This window comes from Mustela lutreola, chromosome 4 (genome assembly GCF_030435805.1).
Source record: "Mustela lutreola isolate mMusLut2 chromosome 4, mMusLut2.pri, whole genome shotgun sequence".
Classification (NCBI taxonomy): Eukaryota; Metazoa; Chordata; class Mammalia; order Carnivora; family Mustelidae; genus Mustela; species Mustela lutreola.
In genome coordinates, this window is record NC_081293.1 from 42,458,828 (window position 1) to 42,473,999 (window position 15,172).

The following is a 15,172-nucleotide window of genomic DNA, read 5'->3' on the forward strand; positions in this document are numbered from 1 at the left end:
GGACAGATTGCCTTTCAGAGCAGGTGACAGTCCAACAGCCTGTCTCCTATCACTGGAGACAGGCAGTCAGCGAACACCACCTTACTGCTGGGATGGATCATACTCTCAGCATGGTATCCCACCACCTCTTGCCTGGGATATGAGCCCAAGGGATCTTCACTGACATTAAATAGCCTTGTTCTGCTCCCACTGTTTCCGTCTCAAGGATATCAATCCCTAGCCCGCGTGTGGCTATCAGACTTCTTTTTCAGCATTTCCATATCCACTTTCCAAACTTCCATATGCCCAGTTTTCTATATCTACTTTTATTTAATTTAGAAAAGGTTTTATTTATTTGAGAGAGAGAGAGGGAGAGAACGCATACACGCATGTGAGCATGTGCTGGGGGTGGGGGGACTGGCAGAAGGAGAGGCAGAGGGAGAAGCAGGCTCTGGGCCAAGCAGTGAGCCCAACATAGGGCTCCATTCCAGGACCCCAATCATGACCTGAGCTGAAGGCAGATGCTTGACCAGCTGAGCCACCCAGGAGCCTCTGTATATACTTTTAATTTAGAATTTATAGAAACAGGGGTTAGAGGATGACTGACTATATGCAAGGGTGTATGATTCACTAGGTTCTAAAAGTGAGGAGGGAGAGGACTTTCCAGGTTGAGGGGCTGCACGAGTCAGGCAGTGGAGGCCTGAGACCATTGGTGAGTCTGGTTTAGCTGGAGAGGAGATGAATTGGAAAATGGGGAGAGGTAAAGTGGCAACAACTAAAGCCAAACACCAAAGCCAATCATAGTGGTTGTGAACTTACACTGGTAGACACTAAATTTTTTTTTAAAGAGGAAAGTGGTGTGTTAAATTTATGTTTTAAATCATTTTGGTAGCTAGCTGTGCAAGGGTGAATTCATTTTTTAAAATAGATTTAAAAAAAATAATAGTAGTTTTATGTTCACAGAAAAATTGAGCATGTAATACAGAGAATTCCCATATACTTCCCACCCCTTCCCATAGTTTATTACTACTGTCTTGAATTGGTGTGGTATATTTGCTAAGTCAGTGAATCAAAGTGAGGTATTTTTTTTAAAAGATTTATTTACGTGTCAGACGGAGATCACAAGTAGGCAGAGAAGCAGGCAGAGGAGGAAGCAGGCTCCCGGCTGAGCAGAGAGCCTGATGCACCTATGCAATGAGGGGCTTGATCCCAGGACGCTGAGGCTTTAACCCACTGAGCTACCCAGGCGCCCCTCCAAATGATGTATTAACTAAAGTCCATAGTTTACATTAGGCTTCATTCCTTGTCTTGTACACTTCTATGGGTTTTGACAAATGTGTATCATGTATCTACAATTATGGTATCAGACAGAAGCGTTTCATCCCCCTAAAAATTCCCCTGCACTTCACCTATTCATTCCTCCCACCTTGCTGCTGTAAGCCCTTGGCAACCACCAACTGCTACAGTGTTGCCATTTGCAAAACATCATATAGTACATGGACTTTTCAAACTGGCTTTCTCTTAGTAATATGGATTTATGGTTCTTATATATCTTTTTGTGGCTTAATAGGTCATTTCTTTCAGGAAACCTTTTTTCCTTTCAGGAAACTCACCAATGGTCTCAGGCCTCCACTGCCTGACTCGTGCAGCCCCTCAACCTGGAAAGTCCTCTCCCTCCTCACTTTTAGAACCTAGTGAATCATAAATAAATAAATAAACTTTTATTTATTTATTATTTATTTGTCAGAGAGAGAGAGCACAAGCAAGGGAACAACAGGCAGTGAGAGAAGCAGTCTCCCTGCCAAGCAAGGAGCCAGATGCCTGACTCGGGACTCTGTGCCAGAACCCTGGGATCATGACCTTAACTGAAGGCCGACACTAACCAACTGAGCCACACAGGCATCCTCGGTAAGCCTTTTAAAAAAATCTTTTCCTTTGGTAAATATTTGCTGAAATTCTGTATCGGTACTATCTGATAGAAATATAATCAAGGGGGTACCTGGGTGGCTCAGTCAGTTAAGTGTCTTCCTTCAGCTCAGGTCATGATCCCAGAGTCCTGGAATCAAGTCCTGCATCAGGCTCCCTGCTCAGTGGAGAGCCTGCTTCCTCCTCTGCCTGCTGCTCCCCCCATTTGTTCTCCCTCTCTCTCATTCTCGCTCTTGATGTATCTCAAATAAATACATAAAATCTTAAAAAAAAAAAAAGAATTATGGTCAAGGTTACAAACTTGCTTTTCTAGTAGCCACTTTTAAAAAAGGCAAAAAGAAACAGATAAAATTAATTTTAACATTCTATTTGATATATTCAAAATATTATTTCAGTATTTGGTGTAAATATTATGGAGATACTTTTTTTTTTTTAAAGATTTTTATTTATTTATTTGACGGACAGAGATCACAAGTAGGCAGAGAGGCAGGCAGAGAAAGAGAGAGGAGGAAGCAGGCTCCCCGCTGAGCAGAAAGCCTGATTCCAGGACCTTGGGATCATGACCTGAGCCGAAGGCAGAGGCTTTAACCCACTGAGCCACTCAGGCGCCCCTATGGAGATACTTTTATTCTTTTTTTGTACTAAGCCTTTTAGTACAAAATCCAGTGTGTTATATTTTATTTTTAAAGATTTTATTTATTTGAGAGAGAGAGAGAGAGAATGAGAGAGGGAACACAAGCAGGGGTAGTGGGTAGTGGGTAAGGGAGAAGCAGGCTTCCCACCAAGCAGGGAGCCCAGTGCAATGAATGGCTTGATCGTAGGATCCTGGGATCATGACCCAGGCTGAAGGCAGATGCTTAAGGACTGAGCCACCCAGGCACCCCCATGTGTATTTTATATTTTTAGCATATCTCTACTTGGACTGGCCACATTTTTAGTGCTCAGTGGACATGAAGTGGAACAGAGCAGTACTGTGCTGGGTACTGAGGACATACAGCAGGGGACAAAATGGACAAGGCCTCTGTCCTTACATGTAAGGACAGTCTAGTATGGGAAACCCATAACAAAGTAAACAAATCATTTTTGGAGAGTGGTATTATAGACTGGGAAACTGAGCTAGTTTGCCAGGGTAGTCAGGAAGGCTTTTCTGAGCCTGAGAACCAAAGGAGGGGTCATTAACCATCAATTATCTATTGCCACAATAATGCAGTGTAACAACCCACTCCAAAATGCAGAGGCTTAACATAATAACTATTTATTATTGCTCGTGAGTCTAAAGTCATCTGGGCAGTTGGTCTGGCCCCAGGTGGGCTCACACGGGCATCTGTGGGCAGCTGCAGGTTGGGTAGGTGGCTATGCTAATCCTGGCTTGGCTTGCATGTTTGGGGTCTGCTGACTGTTGACTGGTGTACGATGACCTCAGCTCTTTTCCATGTGGCTTCTCCTCCTCCAGCAGGCTAGCCCAGGCCTGCTCTCCTTGTGGAGGCAGGGATCCAAGAAAGAATGTGGAATCGTTCAAGTTTTCGTTAAGACTCCAGCTCAGAGCTGTATCTCTTCTGCCATGTTCTTTCGGCCAACCCAAGTTACAAGTTACAGCCCAGATTCTTCAAGGAGCTGCAAAGTCACACTACAAATGGTGTGCCTACAGGGAGGGATGGAAAATTCAGGTGATTTTTGTGATTGATCTTCTGTATTACTTAAAAAGCTTTCAATTCCACCAGGAAGTTATAAAAAAAATTCCAAATTTCTATGTGCCCAATAAAATATCCTGAAAATATGAAAATGAAGATAGGTTTTTTATTTTTATTTTTTATTATTTTACCATGAAAAAAAAAAAAAACAATAAGGAAAGGGGATATGGAGTGCTTGGCTGGGAGGGTGAGGGATTTAACTAAAATAGCACAGTTAGGGTAGGCACTACTGAGGAGACACCTGAGTGGAGGCCTTAGAGGTGAGTGAGTGAGTCAGGTGCTTATCTCCAGGACAAGTAGAGGGAACAGAGGACTGAAGGCAGGAGCTGGTTTGGCAGGTTCTAGCAGTAGATAGAGGCAGGCTGGGTGAGGTGGGAAGGGATAGGAGTATTGGGTTCCAATCGCCCATGGCTTTATAGGCCACAAGATGATTTTGGGTTTTACTCTTGATGATGGGAAGCCCCAAGAGGGTTTTTGTTGGTGGGGCGGCGGGGGGGGGGGGGGATACCATAGAGCATTAGGGGTGAGGGGCCCAGGGGAAAGTGGCTGTTTGGAGATGAGGGTCAGGTAGCCAGAGTTTTAGAGGTTGCTGGGTACCAATCCTTGTCAGGCAATATGTCCCCAGGGAATTCGCCTTGCTTTGCCTTTCAACTACCTAGACAGCAGCTTATTCCCCAAAGGATGTCACCATCTCTGGAGAACATATTCCAATTATGCTGGAAAACAAGGTAATTGTGATTATAGTAATATTCATCTTCTCAATTCTCAGAATGAAAGCCTATCCAAAGCAAGAACAAAAGATAACTCCAGAAAGCATTCTTCCCCCACTTGGGAAAACCCAGTCAACTATTTATGGTGCTACCAGTTATAGGAAACTATTGTTAGTTTCAAGTCTCTTTCCTTTCAAGATACAATCTTACATGAAAGAAGGAAATAAATGGGGAGCATTTAAGTAAGTATTTGTTGAGCACCTACTGTGTGCTACACACTCTTCCATGTGCTAGGGTTTTAGCAGGAGATAATAATCCCTTCCCTCATAGGGAAGATAAATATATAATACAAACACAAAAATGTGATATACTAGATGAGATAAATGCCCTGAAGAAAAATAAAGTAGAAATAATGAACATTTTTGGACTGGGGTGTTACAATTTACAATTTATTTTTAATTTTTATTTTTTTAAAGACTTTTATTTATTTGAGAGCTCAAGCAGGTGGAGGCACAGAGGGAGAGGGAGAAGTAGGCTCCTCCGCTGAGCAGGGAGCCTGGCGGCGGTGGGAGGGTTGGGGGTGGGGTGGGTGCTGAATCCCAAGACCTGGGGATCTTTACCAGAGCCCAAGGCAGATGCTTAATCGAACCAACTGAGCCACACAGGCACCCTGGGTATTATAATTTAAGTAAAATAGACTGGGGTGGGGGTGGGAATAGACTAACTGAAAAGAAAGAAGGGTTGGGGAGTGTTAGGGAGGTAAGGGCAGGGCCTGGCCCTCATCTTGTAGGGCACTGTAACACACCACTACAACATGCAAGTATATGATTTATAATTTTTATTCCCCATCCAAAGATAAGGAAAAATTTCCTATAACCAATGTGGTAATTTCTGACTTCTAGTTCTCTGAATTCTGTAAATTGGGATACATTTTATTACCCATTATCAGAAAAAGATTACACAGCTCTATTTAGCAACTCTAGTTCTAATAATTCCCATGCCTGGGCTAGAACAAAGACACAACAATGGCAGGACAGATTCTTCTAGTAGTTTTCTTTGCAGGATTTTCTTTTTTCGGCTGAAACAAAGTAGTACTCCACCTGAATGGAGCTCTCTAAAGGCCCAGTCTGAACTTCCTCCTGGAGGGGGTCTAGAATAGGCAGTCTTTAGTATGAGGCACTAAAGGAGGAGAGGAGAGAGCCCCAGCACAGCTCTGTTCGGGATTAACATACTAAGCTTCCACATACTACACCCACATGCACTGTTTTCCACTTTTCAAATCCTGTACCATTTTCTACTAGATTCAACAGTATCTGTAAGTAATAATGGGTATCCAATGTTTCAGAAAATGTTTGGGGACGGCTGGGTGGCTCAGTTGGTTGAGCATCTGCTTTCAGCTCAGTCATGATCCTGGGGTCCTGGGATGGAGCCCAGCATGGGGCCGGCGGCAGCGGGGGAGGGGGCGGGGGCAGATCCTTGCTCAGGAGGGAGCCTGCTTGTCCCTCTGCCTGCCACTTCTTCAGCTTGTGTGCTCTCTTGCTGACAAATAAATAAAAACTTAAAAAAAAAAAAAAAAAAAGGAAAATGTAGGACTTCCTCATTAGTTACCATACCTTGAGCAAATGCCAACCTCTTAATTTCCTCACCTATAAAACAGGGATAACAATGAAGAGCCTGGCATCATATCTGTTGTATAATAGGTTCTTAATGGTCTCTTCTTTCCTTCCCGAATCGTAACAAAAAAGATTCGAGTTTAGATAAACCTATAGGTATCCTTGAAAAAATAGGACTTGTCCACCTTTCCTGTGTGGACCAGTTACCTGGGGAATCCTGTTAAAAGCACCAATTCTGATTCAGTGGAGTTGGGGACAGGAATTCTGTATTCCCAACAAGCTTCCAGATTATGCCATGCTGCTGACCTGGGATCACTCTTTGAGTGGCAAGAATTTAATGCTATGCAAACACAGTTACTGCACAAAAAGCCCCTAAATGGGTTCCATGGATTGTCTCTGTCTATAAAAAATTACTTCTTGTACTTAAGCCTCATGTGGAGTCACTGACCCAGCCAAATAACCAGGCCAGGTCATAAAGAATACATCCTTTGGTCCAGGAGGGTTCACAGCACCACTTCTGCAGGAAGATCCTGCAATTGTCTCTCCACCACTTTCGGCTTTTTGATCTTAGCCTTTGCCTCTGATGATAATTACCCCTTAATTAGCACCCACCACTCTGTCATCTAAATAATTATAGTAAGTGCAGCTAGCACCTCTGCTCTGCTCGCAATCTCTAAACAGATAAAATAAGATCCTATGCTGGTTTTTTTAAAAAAGACAAAACTGACCCAAATACAAGTCATGCACATACTGCCCACAGTGGAATATGCAGACCTGGTTATAACTTCCAGTCACAAAAGCTATCAAAAGTTTATTTATTTTGAAACAATCAAGAGAAAGTACTGTTGTGATATTTGGGAAATTGTAAATGTCAGAATATAAATTTTGTAAGCAATATTGCAAAAGTCAAACAAGTCAGCCTGCTAAAATCCACTTTAACTTCCCACTGGGAAGGGCTGCAGAATCTCTGAACTATTTTTTTTTCTTTATTCGGAGTTTTCTGAATATATTGGAGGAATTTGGTAACTTCTGGGCGCGTTTAAAGCACATTATCCTTTTGTGGAAGAAGGGGCGGGGTTTTCACTAGAACCAATTAGTTTTCTAATTTCCCAGGTGTATCTCCATTAACCACCCACCCAACAACAGGGCTGTCCGGGACAGATGAATCACGTACCTCTTAACACAAACTGATAGCGCTACTTTTTAGAATGCTATTTTCCCACTGAAGCTTTAAAAAAAAAAAAGACAGAAAACCCCCAAATTTCCAACTTTCTGAATACGTAATACATTGATCTGGAAAAAGAATCCGAACAGCACAAAAGAGCGTACAGTGTAAATAACACTTTCCCCCTTTCATCTCCCACCTCCCTGTCCTCCCCAGAGGCAATCACTGGTTCATTGCTCTAAACTTTTCATTATGGAAAATTTCAGAAACATTAGAGAGCCTGGAATAATGAGCCCTTGTGTACGTATCACGCAACAACGGAAAAACACCCCGTTGGTTTCTTTTATTCCCCTTCGCCCGGTATTTGTAGGAGTTACTTTCAAGTAAATACCAGACTCGAAATCATTTTACCCATCAAAACTTTAGTCATTTTTTAAAAATTAGTTCTTACATAACCACATTATCGTTATCAAACCCAACGAGGTTAACGATAATTCCTTAATATCAGCCAGTATTCTCGGGGTCACTTTTAACGGGTGCGGGAGAGATCCGAGAACTATGAACGTACGGCCGAGGAGTCGGAGGGGGAGCATTTAAGGGCGGGAGCCGACATCACTCGCGGCGTTACCTGCCCAGCGCATCGGGCTTCCCGGTTCCCGCAGTCGTTACCTGCGCTGGGCCAGCATCCGCCGGGCCGGGCTGAGGGCGGTTCCGAGCCGCCAGCTCCCTACCTCCCCGATCCCGGGCCGCGGCCCCAGCAGGCCTGGCGCAGCTGCACAACCCATCCTCCCTAGACACCGGCGTGTCCCTGGGGGGGAAACGATTGACACAGCTGCCTGCACTGAGGCCCCGGCCCTCCCCCGCAGCACCTGGGTCTCCCGGCAGGGCCGGGAGCTGAAACTGGCTCCCGAGCCCGAGCTGGTCAGACCCGCCACGACCGTTCCTCCCGCCACCCGCTCCCGCGCCCCGCTCCGAGTATAGGGACCTCGCGGACCGGGACTACAACTCCCGTCGGGCGCCGCGGCCGGACCAATGGCGGGCGCCGGAGCATGCGGGGAGCGGCGCCTGCGCGGCGGTTTGAGTAAGCTGCCGCGCGATTGGCTGTGGGGTCGGACGGCCGCGCGGGGCCTGTGGGAAGCGGAGTGACGGAGCGAGCGGCTGTTGGAGGAAGGAGGTGGGGGCCGGGAGCGCAAATGGCGTTGAGATGGTTCAGGGCCCTGTTCAAACTCCAGCGCTGACCATTCACCGGCGGAAGCGGCGGCGCAGGAGGCGTCGGCGGCCTAGCGGGGGCACGTAGCGAGCTCCGGTACCGGCTCCAGCGGCGGCGGCCAGGGAGGCCTAGACCCGGGCCCGGCCGGCGGCGCTCAAGGCGGGGAGGGAAGTTGCGGTGCCGCCGCTCCTCCCCCCTCCTCCACCGGGTTTCCTATTTACCCACAGCTGAGTCGCGGGTTCTGACGGTGGCGGAGCCCCTTGCCTCTCTTCGCGCACAAGCCGCCCCTGTTCTCCCGCGCGGGGCTCCCGCGCCCGTCCGTGGGCCGTTGGGAGCAGGAGAGGCGGAGGCGGCCCGAGGCCAAAGCACCCGCCAGGCGCCGAGGGTAAGTGAGGTCTCGGGCGGCTGCCTAGGCCCGGAGCGAGTCAGGGAGGGTGGGGGAGGTAGGGGTCTGGAAGTCTCGCTGTCTCACCTACACGGCCTCTGAGGAAGTTGGGCAGGGAAACGACATGAGGAACTCTCTTTTTCCTCTCTTATTTTTCCTTTTTCTGAGTTCCTTCCGGGCGGCTTCTAATTTACTTCCCTCCCCAAGCGCGGTCAAGTGCGTTGGTTTCAGCCCTGAGTCCTTCGCCGTCTTTTCTCCGCCCCTGGCCGCCACCGAGGCCTTACACTGCTTTGGGGAATCAGTCGCAGAGGCTTCCGGGGCGTCGGAAGCTACATCCCGTTCCTGGCGGTGGGGGTGGGGAAGAGAAAAGTTGCGTGAGCTTCCAGCCGGAGGGGGCCGCCTCTCCCCGCCACCTCCCGGTGCACCGACCGCCCCCAGGTGAGGATTTCTGGGTGGTTAGCTTCGCCCTCTCCGGCTTTCACTTCTTAGTGGAAGCCTCTAAGCTCTTGGGGATCCTAAAGACGCTGCACTTGGTTGAGGGTTAATTGTGAGGACTTTTCATCCTAGCGCACTTTCCTGAAAATTCGACCTGGCTTTGGGCAGAAGCAAGGGCCCAACGACCGAAAAAGACTTAGTTGTGAATCATTCTTTCCTTTTTCGTTAGGAAAGTCCTTGGAGTTTGAAACCTGAACAAGACAGCCTATGTACTTGAGATATTCTTAAAATATAATGTCAACTGTGTCTGCACACTTACTTGAATTAAACCTGCTTTACACCCTAGGCGTAGATAATGCTACCACAGTTGTCTGTTTAGTGACTTTTCCAAAAAGACATGGAAAACTAAAGGAAGTCAGAAGTAGGGGGTATTATGTAATGATCACCCGTGTATTAATCGTTCAGATTCAATAGTTACTCTTAACCAAATGTTTCTCATCTACATGCTTTCTGTTCCACATCCTTTAAAGCTAGAGAATTGCTGATGTTATTTCACTAGTATTTTAGTATATATTTATAAGGGTGGACTCTTAAAAAACATAAGCATTATTTTCTTATTGCTTAATATAGTTAACTCCTTTATATCAAGTGCTTACACACTTTCAACATGAAACAGTGAACGCTTTGTGGTTCCAGGACCGTTTTCCTCCAGGACCCAAAGGAGTTCAAGTCTAGATTTTTGGTTTGGCCTTTAGTTAACATTTTTAGGTGATCGCTACCATGTAATTGTATACAAAATGTTCCAGCTTTGTTGGTGTATGTGTAAATGTAGGTGTGTGGATCAGGGCTTTATTCTGTTCTTAGAGCTGCCAGATATACTTAGTTTTGTTTAGGCTTTATGCAACAGGAACGAATGATTCTTTAGTGTAAATCTACAGTAGATGGGAAATAGATCTCAGGAAAAGGTTTTCTGTCATATTAGAAGGTCTTCACACTATTTTCTTTTAACGGAGAGCTGTATGATGACCAGATAGTTACTTTGTCAAATTAGAATTGGTTTCTAACCAAAAATGAGAGGAAAATCCTCTACTGGATATATATAAAACTAAGTTTATAGTGATGTAAGTTGCAAGAATTTAAGTTAGTGGAGGAAAATGTGTTTAAAATGTAGATCAAAACGTATTCAAAAGTAGAAGACAAATGTATTTCCAGTTGTCGTATTTTAAATTTCAAGATACAAAGATTTTCTCTAAAAAATCTAGACAGTTCTTTATTTCTAGATATATTTGACATATCGGTATTTAAACTTTAGAAGGTTAAAGTGTAGGAAATGGATAAGAATTCATAGTGTTTAAAAAGGACTGTAATTTGCTTTAAAAACGTTTTACTGGGACGCCTGGGTGGCTCAGTTGGTTAAGCAGCTGCCTTCGGCTCGGGTCATGATCCCAGCGTCCTGAGATCGAGTCCCACATCGGGCTCCTTGCTCGTCAGGGAGCCTGCTTCTTCCTCTGCCTCTGCCTGCCATTCTGTCTGCCTGTGCTCGCTCTCTCTCTCTCTCTCTGATAAATAAATAAAATCTTTAAAAAAAAAAAAAAAAGTTTTACTTCTGATTTACTGTCCTAAATTTTTTTTTCTCATAGTAGTTATTATGTAGGCACATCAGATGAGTGCATTTATCTTTTATAAAGCCTAGTGGAAAATAAAGTTATATGCTTCTTTTGCTTCGTTTAATAATCAGAGCAGTCTAGTATGCTGGAGTTCACCAGCTTCAGGAAAACGTAACTCAGCAAAGGAGCACAGCACTATAGGGACAAAGAAGATAGAAAAAGTATGGTTCCTTGTGAGTAGGAAGATGACCAACTAGGGAGTATTTGTCAAGTCGCAGTTCAACCAACATTAGACCAAGAATCAGAACCTTTAAGATTGTTTTAAAAGCTATAGGTTCTGGGGTGCCTCGGTGGCTCAGTGGATTAAGCCTCTGCCTTCTGCTCAGGTCATGGTCTCAGGGTTCTGGGATCAAGCCCCACATTAGGCTCTCCGCTCGGCAGGGAGCCTGCTTCTCCCCCTGCCTGCCTCTGCCTACTTGTGATCTTTCTCTCTGTCAAATAAATAAAACCTTAAAAAAGGGGGGGGGGCTGTAGTTTCTAATACGTGAGAAAATAGTACCATTTTTCTGACTTTTTCCCCTTCAGTTGAATAAATGCCCTGAAGTTTCAAAGACCTAATTTAGTCAATTGTTTGGTATTTCTGAGATCCTGAAAAAAATCAACGTTTTGTGTTTAAGATTTTATATTAGGAGTAATAACCTATTGAGATTATTTTTGTAAAGGTAACTTGTATTTATAAGGATAGTGCTTAGATTCATTTGAAACCTAAAAAAGGGTTTCAGTGTTCATCAACAATGTTGATGTTCTGTTCTTAAGTTGGTTTGGGGGATAAGTTGGTTATTAGTTTTTATACTTGCTTACTTTCTAAGTAGTTTGTGAATATGTACTCACTGAAAGAAGGAAATGGAGATCTGGAAATCTGTAGAATAAAAAATGAACCCCTTTCCTTTATACGCCCTCTCATATGTATTTAACCATTTTACAGGTTTGTATCTTCAGTTTTGAAAAGCCCCAAGGGGAGAATCCCTGGTTCTTATTTTTATATTCAGTGTTAACATTTGTTACATATTTGGTGATTATATATATATTCTTACTTTTTTTTTCCACAGAGAATATGAAACAGGTGTCAAAATGACATCCAGATTTGGGAAAACATACAGTAGGAAAGGAGGAAATGGCAGTTCAAAATTTGATGAAGTCTTTTCCAACAAACGGACCACCCTTAGCACAAAATGGGGAGAGACCACATTTATGGCTAAATTAGGGCAGAAGAGGCCCAATTTCAAACCAGATATCCAAGAAATTCCGAAGAAACCTAAAGTGGAAGAAGAAAATACTGGAGATCCTTTCGGATTTGATAGTGATGATGAGTCTCTACCAGTTTCTTCAAAGAATTTAGCCCAGGGTAAGGGTTCCACTTATTCAGAATCTAGTGAAGCTGCTCAGCTGGAAGAGGTCACTTCTGTACTTGAAGCTAATAGCAAAATTAGTCATGCAGTGGATGAAGACAGTGTTGTATCTGATAAATGCTTACATTTGGAAGAAACTTTGGTTGGGAAAGAAAAGAGCACAAACCGAATCTTGGAAGATGATGCAAGCAAAAGTAGCTGTGCTAAATTAATGACTTCAGGTAAGTTTTGAATTTCTTTATTCTGAGCCAGAAGAGCTTTGTGTAAACCATTTAGTTAAATGCTTTGAATTCTAAAATACTGTGCTTCTTGTGTTTTCTTTATGCAATTGTGGTTAATGGGGACTATAGGTAATTTTGTAGAAGAGACTTAAGAACTTTAAAGAAACCAGTTGGGGGTTGAAGTTTTATTTAAGCAACTTGGATATTAATGTTTCCAGGCTGTTACTCATGGTACATTTTGGGAACAGTTTTTCTTATATCCGTAACTCCGTTTCCGCAAGAAACATCTCTTTTTGTTGGGTTAGCATCACACAGTATCTCATTTCTGTTACTGTGGAGGATTTGTATTGTTACTGATAATGGAAATTGGATGAGCATTTACACTGAGGATTAAGTTTAGGAGTGTTTGGCTTTCCTTCAAAACTAGTTTAGAAAGATTAAGGAGGTATTGTGGAAACATTGAAGAATTGAACTTGATTGCAATTTGAGATTTGTTTGGAGTCTTGTTAGCAACTTGTATTAATAGATTTTAATCCACAAAACCAGTTGTATTTTTAAGGTGCTAATTTGTAAATCTGGCATCTAGTATTCATTCAGAAAACAATATATTTTGTCCATTTTACCCCTAGTCCTTTTGTAAAAGATTTGAGATTTAGAGTAAGTGATGAAAGTATAATTAATTAAAAGACCAAAGAACTGAGATTGGAGGTAGCAGGAGAGAGCATGCTTGCTTTATTAGTAATAGGACAAGGATGGATAGCACTGTAGTTGAAAATAGACCTTAGATTTCAACTTCTGGCAAAGTTTGGGGATACAAAAGATTATACAGATCTCTTATTTTGAAAAGAGATCTGTGTAAAGACAAAACTTTTCCTCGTACTGAATTCTTAAGAAGAGTTTGTACTTGAGGCTTAATATAAGTGCCTCGGAACAGTATAATAAAAGACTTTGCCTTGCATAGTTTTACTAAAAATGCTGAACATTTTTCACTCTTTTTTTCACCCTTGGATGAGAGGATGAGCCAGCTGTTATTGTCATTCCCTTGATTCTGCCGGTTAATTCTGATTTGGCTGTCCTTATGCTTTGCCCACATTTTCTTCTGAAGCATTGTTTAAAACTTAAGGTTAGGATAAACTTTCATTAAAAAAACAGCTTAAAAACTGTTTCTCAGATCAGCTTCTAAAAACGTTAATCATAGGACTGTTAAACCAAAATAAACTAACTCAGGTCTACTTACTTTATAGATGAGGCTCAAAGAGGTCAAGTGCTATCCAAGGTTGGGTAGTGGCACAACTGGAGTGAGATTCACTTAGCGATTTTAACACGTTGAGCACATAATGTGTGCCCTCCACTGTGGCTGTGGGAGTGCTGTTCCACTTCAGTTATCCAGTGTTCTTACTGCTGTGTCTTGTCCTCTGATAGTTCATCCACTCTGTGGATCACATAGCCTGGAGGAAGGAAGATGAGGCTGAGGAAGTGACAAAACTGGTCAAGGAAGGCAGACACAGCTTTTCCAGGTGCTGTCTTTTTGAGAGCAGGGTGTCACTGGCAGGGAGAGGATAACAGCAGGATGAATGTTTAGGTAGAGGAACAATATGAACTTAGAAATTAAATGTACACAAATGGCAGTTGCTTATATGGTTTTGCTGATGTTAGGTCTGTATCTGTCCATACCACCATAAGAAGTTGTTAGGTGGGAACTGGAAACAGTTTTCTGTAGAAATGAGATATTAGCTTCCCAGTCTGATACAGCTAAATTGTAGTTCTGCTGCTGATACTGTGGACTGACTGGGAGCCCAGACAACATTAGAATGGTTTCATGAGGAGAAAATGTGTACTAAAATACAGATAAATAGATGTTTAAGAACATCTTGTCCCTCTTCCTTCTTTTATTTTTTTTTTAAAGATTTTATTTGACAGACAGAGATCACAAGTAGGCAGAGAGGCAGGCAAAGAGAGAGGAGGAAGCAGGCTCCCCGCTGAGCAGAAAGCCTCATGTGGGGCTCGATCCCTGAGATCATGACCTGAGCCGAAGGCAGAGGCTTAGCCCTCTGAGCCACCCAGGCGCCCCGTCCCTCTTCCTTCTTCACGAGGTATTCTTAGTGGAAAGGGCATGAGGTAGCTCTATGAATATTTTTTTTCCTCTCTTTTCCTTTGACCACTCAGAGCTGCAGCAACTCTGGCAGCCCCCAGTAGGGTAAGAAGGGAACTTTAAAGGAATGGTTTTAGTTCTTACGGTAGTCTTATTCTAAGTTCTTTTTTTTTTTTTTTTTTTTTTTTAATTTATTCGATAGGGAGAGATCACAAGTAGGCAGAGAGGCAGGCGGGGGTGGGGGGGAGAAGCAGGCTCCCTGCTGAGCAGAAGCCTGATGTGGGGCTCAATCCCAGGACCCCGAGATCATGACCCGAGCCAAAGGCAGAGGCTTAACCCGCTAAGCCACCCAGGTGCCCCTTATTCTAAGTTCTTAAAAACCATTTATAGGTTTGTATGTTTATAAGTTGATTATAGTTTTGGAAATACTTGTGTACATTATGACCTTCCTTTTTTTTTTTTGCTCCTGCCCTCTAACATTTGGGCATTTCCCTGTTTCTAGACTCTACTCTTACTATGTCTGTCACATTGTTACTGTCTTTACTGTCCTTGAACAAGCCTTTGGTTTTAGTTGAAGTTTAGAAACCCAAACTTAAATTTTTGATAAAGGGAGTCTTTATAAATCTAAAGTGGTTCCTAGCCTTTTTTGAATTAGAGATCCTTGAGAATGATGAAATTTTGGACTCAAGATAAAACTGTACATGTAATGTCTCAGAACTCCCTTGCAGG

The 15,172-nt window shown here is 43.5% G+C and overlaps 2 protein-coding genes across 3 annotated transcripts in view; one reads left to right on the plus strand and one right to left on the minus strand.

The window, feature by feature from the left end:
* Positions 1-3,144: 3,144 nt before the first annotated feature.
* Positions 3,145-9,783, minus strand: LOC131830108 (uncharacterized). The gene is made up of 3 exons (XM_059172495.1): positions 9,775-9,783; positions 7,754-8,364; positions 3,145-3,547 (listed from the first exon to the last, which is right to left on the minus strand). The coding sequence occupies exons 1-3, from the start codon at positions 9,781-9,783 to the stop codon at positions 3,496-3,498; spliced, it is 672 nt and encodes a 223-aa protein (XP_059028478.1). The 3' UTR covers positions 3,145-3,495.
* WAPL (WAPL cohesin release factor) overlaps positions 8,355-15,172 on the plus strand; it is a 79,285-nt gene continuing 72,467 nt past the window's right edge. For both annotated transcript variants that reach the window (XM_059169716.1, XM_059169717.1), the window contains exons 1-2: positions 8,355-8,679; positions 11,831-12,351. In XM_059169716.1, the coding sequence (XP_059025699.1) occupies positions 11,853-12,351 (499 nt within the window). In that variant the 5' untranslated portion in view covers positions 8,355-8,679; positions 11,831-11,852. The remainder of the gene's footprint in view (positions 8,680-11,830; positions 12,352-15,172) is intronic.

Coding starts and splice junctions, on each gene's coding strand:
- LOC131830108 (XM_059172495.1), bottom strand. Junction 3,548..7,753: donor CGGATGCTGGCCCAGCGCAG/GTAACGACTGCG, acceptor CCCTCCCTGTAG/GCACACCATTTGTAGTGTGA.